Below are 7271 nucleotides of genomic sequence, written 5' to 3' on the forward strand. Positions count from 1 at the left end.
AAAGCAGAAGTCTGCCTCACTTGACATATTATTTGCTGGACCTTCTTATTTCTAGATTTGTTATATTATCTCTTTAATCAATGGTTCTCCTATGCCCAGCTGATGTTGACTTCTAGGTAATGTCTTGGTGTCTGCTCTCCAGTTAACTGATTTTATTTTCTACTCATTTTGTCTACTATGTTGTTTAACATGTTTATCATGGTTCCAATGTCAATGATTCTATTTTCCCATATAAATCAGGTCCCAATTTCAGTGACCCTGTTTTCATGTCTAAAAGTTGTACTTGACTTCAGCATTTTGATGGTTCTTTCATTGAACTTTCAATTTGTTTTTATTTGTTTAAACATTTTCAGTGCCCTTACTTATATTCTTCCCTTGACATGCTTAATAGTTCTACAAGAGCAAACACTATAAGGTGTATTTTTTTTGCATGTCATCATTCATGTGATTCTCAGTTATGTTGTCTTGTTTTGTGTTGGTTTAATGATTTTTAAGATGAGCCGATTATCCCCAGATGTTTACCTGGGAGAATCTGTTTTTGGCATTTGTATTGGAATGACATTCTTCATAGTGACTTTCTGTTGTTATATATGTAAATATTGATTTTTTTCTTACCTCATACATAGAGGTGATTATAGATTATTAAGAAACATTTTGTCCAAGTTTCTATCTCTTTAAGACCAAGTTAGGGTTTTTTTTTCCTTTGTCAATTATTTTTCTTTCTTTAATTTAGATATAAAATGCTTCTTTTGGGCTTCAGCATGATTTGCCAGGTTTTATCTCTTGTGTAATGCATAGGAAACTCATTAAACCCAAGCTCACAGGCCACCAGGAATCCACAGGTTGCCCTTTCTAGTGGTTGTCCCTCTACATTAGTATTCTCAGTTTCCCCTTTATTCTTGTAGAGTTTTTTTTACTTAGCTTCTATAAGATCTTGCCTGAAAAATAGATAATTTCTATGTTTCACCAAGAGTTCTTACATTTTTAAATACAAAGAGGATTCTTTCAAAATATAACATGTTTTAATACTGCAAAAATAACTGTTCTTGATAAATATTTGTTGAGCGATAAATAAAGTGATTTCTGAACCGATGAATAGGGAGGATTCTTTTTCATTTCATACAGCTGCTAAGCTTCCATTCAAATTAGGGGAATGCAATGAGTAAGAAAGTCCATGTATGGAGAAAAAAAACCTCTCATTTTCTTTATAAAAGCAAACCTCAAAGATGTCATTCTATATCGAACTGAAAGGATAGTTTCTGGAGAGTGAGCAAGATCTGACTGGACCATGTAATTCAGAGTTGTACTAGTTACCGCCTTAGTCACTTCTTTAAGCATTTTTTTCTTATATCTACTCCTTTTTCTATGTGCATACCAAAGAGTGTCTGTTCTTTCTCAACACTAGAATAATAATCATAAAGTTTTGAACTGTAGTGTATTTTGAAATGAGGTCAGAGTGCTTTGACATACCATTCTGAACAAAGCTGGAGGATGACAACAGAGGAATAAATGCAATATGTATATCCTTGTACGATCTCTTGTTGGATGTCATGTAGCATTAATTCCATCATACTGTTAGTGTAAGAAGCTCCAGACCATGCATATAGCCAAGATCTCATCCCTTTACTGGAACAGTGTCAGTCCTGTTATACCAAGAACATGTAGGATGGAAAGTGTGTGTGTGTGTGTGTGTGTGTGTGTGTGTGTGTGTGTGTGTGTGTGTGTAAAGCATTGGAAAATACAATCTGCCACATGGATATATATTCCGTAGTTGTTATAAACACAGTATTATATTAGAAAACATCCAGCATAATGCTTGGAATTCTGTGATTGCTCCAAATGCATTAATTATCTTTTCTATAGCTTCCTTCCTTTTATGTAAGAAAAATACAACAAGATTTTATTTTAAGAGACCTGTAATGGCTGAGAAATAAAAACAATGTTATTTTTCTTGCATGTTCCACTATAACAAGTTGCCAAGCCAGCAAATACCCATTTTCCAAATGAGAACATTATGGCACAAGATGTTTAGAAACTTTCTGCTTAAACTATTTTGGTAGGATTTTTTTTGTCCTCTACTTATTCTTTAAACATTTAATTTAAGTCCAACATATAGTTCTATAAACTGATGAGTGTTTTGCTAACTAGATGGAGTTAAGCAGTAGTTATGCCAAAAATAGAACACTGCCAGCAGCCCATCTTTTATCTCTTTTTTTTTTTCAGTCACTAGCCTCCAACTTGCCAGAGAGGAGAAGCAGCTGGTTGACTTCTAAGACCACAGAATAATGTCTTGTTTTTAAAAATTGTATGCATATATGTTAGTTTTATTCCTGCTAAGTCCAAATATTTGATATAAATGACTTAATAGAGAAAAGATATATTTTAGTTTACATGTTTCTGTGTCAGTTAATTGGTAGGGGATCTCAGAATTGGGATGTGTGGACCAGGAAGCTACTCACCTCGTGGCAGAATGAAGCATAGAGCAAGGAAGGACCTAGTGACTACATGTAATCTTCAAAGTCACATCCGCAGTGACTTGCTTACTCTGGCTGCATTTAAAGGTTATACAACTCTCTCAGATATTGCAACTACCTAGGAACTAAGCAGCAAAGGCTTGATCCCAGAAGGACATTTCATATTTAAAGCACAATTCCATGAGTCATAGACATACATCCTTTTGTTTTTGTTCTCTGTTGTTCCATGATCGCCTGATATCATGAACTCTCATGGCTAAATAAACTCCCATTTTGTTGAAACCCCCAATTGTTGAAAAATCTCACTACTTATTGTCCGTTCTACAGTTGGTTGGCACTAGGTTGACAGTAGGGTTGCCTTCAGTTCTTGGCTGGTATGGATAATCCTGCTATGAACACTACTTAGCATGGGCTGAGGTCAACCTATGCACTTACTGAGCATGCACCGAGCAGTAGGAAGAGCTCTTTTTGAAGTTAAACAATGCTGGCCAATTTATTATTTTATTCTTGGGTGCAATGTAACTTCTCTACATTTAGTTTTTCTCTTTAATCTATTTTAGGTAGGTAGCTTTGGTTTCTAGTTTTCTGCTTAAAGTTCCTGGCTTCAGTACATTGGAAGCAGCTTGTACTTTAAACCCTTTCTATGTTTGAAGGCAGAGTGATAATAGATGTACAGGAAGGGTAAGTTTAGTGAAGGATGACTCTGAAGCATAAAATACGTGGCAGCCAGAGGCTGACAAAAAGTAGACAGAAGTCAGTCAGTCTGCAAGACCACAGTGCAGAGGGCTTGGATATTTGCTTATGTTCTCTTTAGTCATGCAAACATGAAATCTATAATCCAAAATACTTAAGAGTGGAAGAACATGGTATTAATAATTTTAGAAGGATAAGTGGTGTCTTTTAGGGTTACTTGAGGAAAACTGGGATTATTTTAGGTAGCTTCAGTGGAAATTTACAGATGCAGATGTTCATCCTGGAGAGTATGAAAGAAAGCTTTATCAGGAACATAAGAGCAGAATCAAATCCTGAAGCACTTTCCATTCAGTGCAGATAAGTGTGCTTCCGTCACCTGTGCTGTGACATCTCCTCACACATGGTCAAGGTTTGTTTGTGGCCTTTTGTAGTGTAGGTCACATGTGTGGTGGTGTCTCACTGTTCTAAGAAGCTCATGGACCTGGGAATACTGTGGTGAATTATTCTCTTTGTCACCCATTCAAAGTTCCCTTGAAGAAATAGAAAATGGTAGATAATAAGTTTGGGATCATTTCTTCTTAAAGTCAATTTTAGTAGGGGTTTAAGGTTTACCGCCTGTATTGTCCTTGGCTGGTGCCTTAGTTTGAGCCCCTGAGCCCAAATCTGCCTATCATAATGTTCTACTTGTAGGCTTCTAGGACTCTCTGGATCCTTCTACTTTGCCATTCTCCCATGCTTCTCTCATCTAGAGTCCCACTAGAATGCCCTCCCCTCTGTCTCAGTTTCCTGGTAAGTGAAGGCTTTCGTGGGACATGCCCCTTGGGCATTTATGCAGATATAAATGAGTATATACCATTTGAGTCTTTCTGCTTCTGTGTTAACTCACTAGATCTAGCCAATGGACAGAACACTCTCCACAGTAGAGTGGAGAGTGGGATATTACTTTCTCACATACTCTGGTGCCTCACCTTTGACCATGTCCCCTGGAGGGAGAGACCTGATGGCACTCAGAGGAAGGACAGCAGGTTACCAAGAAGAGACTTGATACCCTATGAACATATACAGGGGGAGGTAATCCCCCTCAGGAACAGTCATAGGGGAGGGGAATAAGGGGAAAATGGGAGGGAGGGAAGAATGGGAGGATACAAGGGATGGGATAACCATTGAGATGTAACAAGAATAAATTAATAAAGGAGAAAACAAAGAAAAAAAAGTCAATTTTAGCCTCCAAAAATGAAACAAAGGAAAATGAACTCCCAAACTTAGCAAATAATAACACCTCTAGAGTACAGGGCAGTTTGGGTAGAACTTCAGCTCCCCAAGATGGTAGTAAGTATCTCTCAGAGCCTGTAAACAAAAGCAGTAGTTTTATCCCCATGGAGACTGAGTTTAGAGAAGTTCCCAGGGGAATCTGCCTAATCAGGTCCCCAAGATCACCAAGTTGTGCAATTTCCTGCAATACGCCAGTTTTCAGTTCTTTTAAAAAGGGTCGTTTGTTTTCTTGGAGTTGATGGAGAGGAACTGGGACAATCCAACTGAACTAAGGTCCATCCATTGAGCACTTCAGATAACTAGGGTCAGATAAAACTCAGAGTCTAAGCACCAGGAGAATAAGAATAAAAACCCAAAGCTGTCAGATTTGTGGCCTAGTAATACGATCTTCTTCTGGATAATGGAAAAGGCTATCACATAAAACCCTGTACTCAGAAGAACCAAGGAGAAGCAAAGGAAATTTCTGAGTTCTTTCTTTACTGATGGTTTTCTTCCACACAAATACATAAGGGATCTAGAAAGCATCGATCACTCTGCTGCCATCAGCACTGCCTCTGAGGTAAGGTAAGTAAAGGGGTTTGGAGGTGGAAGGCAGTGGCAGTATAGGGAATACTTTCAGCTTCATTTTTTCTGTAGGTTTGAGCTTTGTATGTGGTGGAGAGAGAGAGAGAGAGAGAGAGAGAGAGAGAGAGAGAGAGAGAGAGAGAGAGAGAGAGAGAGAGAGATGGGGGGTGTGGGAGGGGGGAGGGAGGGAGGGAGGAGAGACAAGGAGGTTTATTTATTTATTTATTTCTTCTCCTTTATTAATTTATTCTTGTTACATCTCAATGGTTATCCCATCCCTTGTATCCTCCCATTCTTCCCTCCCTCCCATTTTCCCCTTATTCCCCTCCCCTATGACTGTTCCTGAGGGGGATTACCTCCCCCTGTATATGCTCATAGGGTATCAAGTCTCTTCTTGGTAACCTGCTGTCCTTCCTCTGAGTGCCACCAGGTCTCCTCCTCCAGGGGACATGGTCAAAGGTGAGGCACCAGAGTATGTGAGAAAGTAATATCCCATTCTCCACTCTACGGTGGAGAGTGTTCTGTCCATGAGACAAGGAGGTTTAAATTTAACAAAGCCTAAGGGAGCCGACCTTGGTTGTACTCTTGGATCTTGAGTTTTCTTTTTGAGCGTGCATGGGTAGCTGACTGAAACCACCTGCTTCCTCATCTATTAAGCAAGAACAGAATCCTTGTTGTCAATGAAAGTAGAACAACTTGAGCTTTTAATCAGCCAGGGGAAATGAGCTACTTTCAGTCACATTATTAATCATTTAAGATGAAGAGAAGTGTAGATGAGGGAGGAGAGGCCAAAGAATAGAGGGCACGCATACACCCTGACTTATCTTCTAGAGCCTTCTGCCATTGTGGTTTCTTATGCCTGCCATCTTCCGTGTTTTATTCCACTTTGCCAGGTGACCTGCCAGGAGAGAATGGCTCTGAGAAACAGCTCCTCTGTGACTGAGTTTATCCTTGTGGGATTTTCAGACCAACCAGCTCTCCAGCTGCCCCTCTTCTTCTTCTTCTTAGGTATCTATGTGCTCACGGTGGTAGGCAATTTGGGCTTGATCACCTTAATTGGGTTGAATTCTAGCCTTCATACTCCAATGTACTTTTTTCTCTTCAACTTGTCCTTGATAGATTTCCTTTATTCCTGTGTGTTTACCCCAAAAATGTTGAATGATTTTGTCTCCGAAAATATCATCTCCTATGTGGGATGCATGACTCAACTGTTTTTCTTCTGTTTCTTTGTCAATTCTGAGTGCTATGTACTGGTGTCGATGGCCTATGATCGCTATGTGGCCATCTGCAACCCTCTGCGGTACACAGTTACCATGTCTCCTCAGGTCTGTGCTCTGCTGATGCTCGGTTCATATGTGATAGGGTTTGCTGGGGCCATAGCCCACACTGGAAGCATGCTGAGACTTACCTTCTGTGACTCTAATCTGATCCACCACTATCTCTGTGAAGTCCTCCCCCTCCTCCAGCTCTCCTGCACCAGCACCTATGCCAACGAGCTTGTGTTTTTTATTGTTGTTGGGTTGGTCATCACAGCATCTAGCATCAGCATCTTTATCTCTTATGCTTTGATTCTCTCTAACATTCTTAAGATTCCATCTGCTGAGGGCAGATACAAAGCCTTTGGAACGTGTGGTTCCCACGTAGTTGCTGTTGCTCTGTTTTTTGGATCAGGGGCATTCACCTATTTAACAACCTCTTTCCCTGGGTCAGTGGAAGAGGGGAGGTTTGCTTCAGTATTTTATACCAATGTAGTTCCCATGCTTAACCCACTGATCTACAGTTTGAGGAATAAAGATGTTAAACTTGCCCTCAATAAAACCTTGAAAAGAGTGCTCTTCTGATGGGTATGGTGGTATCACTGGCAAGTAAAACATAGTAAGCACACTCGAGCACTAGTTTCCATAAGCAATGCTTGTACTTTTAAAAACTAGAGATTTCTCCGAGGATTATACCATTTGGTTTCACTTTGCCACAACTTTGTATCTACTAAATGCTATTACTTATTGAATACAATATTAGACCTAAGGAGATTATTAACCTGATGTACTTTCCATTTTCCTTGTTGGATTTGTCCAGGAAAAATATTTCTAGCTGGAAGAAAGGGCACAGTGTGGCACAAAGCCCAGGAACAAGTTTATCAACTTTATGACCTGTCTTATCAAAGTAGTGTCTGGGATATCAGAGGTAATGATCTTTTAACTCTTGAAAAGGCTACTTGGCCAGGAAGGCCATAAATTTTCCCTTTCACATATATGTATATATACACAA

General features: G+C 39.4%; 1 protein-coding gene across 1 annotated transcript; it reads left to right on the forward strand.

The window, feature by feature from the left end:
- Positions 1-5908: 5908 nt before the first annotated feature.
- Positions 5909-6844, forward strand: LOC311598311 (olfactory receptor 8B4; the record flags this gene model as incomplete). Its single annotated transcript, XM_084783345.1, has 1 exon — positions 5909-6844. Exon 1 carries the CDS (start codon positions 5915-5917, stop codon positions 6842-6844), a length of 930 nt encoding a protein of 309 aa, XP_084639471.1. The 5' UTR covers positions 5909-5914.
- Between the last annotated feature and the right edge of the window lie 427 nt (positions 6845-7271).

This window comes from Acomys minous (genome assembly GCF_964271855.1).
Source record: "Acomys minous genome assembly, chromosome: 5".
NCBI classification, from domain to species: Eukaryota; Metazoa; Chordata; class Mammalia; order Rodentia; family Muridae; genus Acomys; species Acomys minous.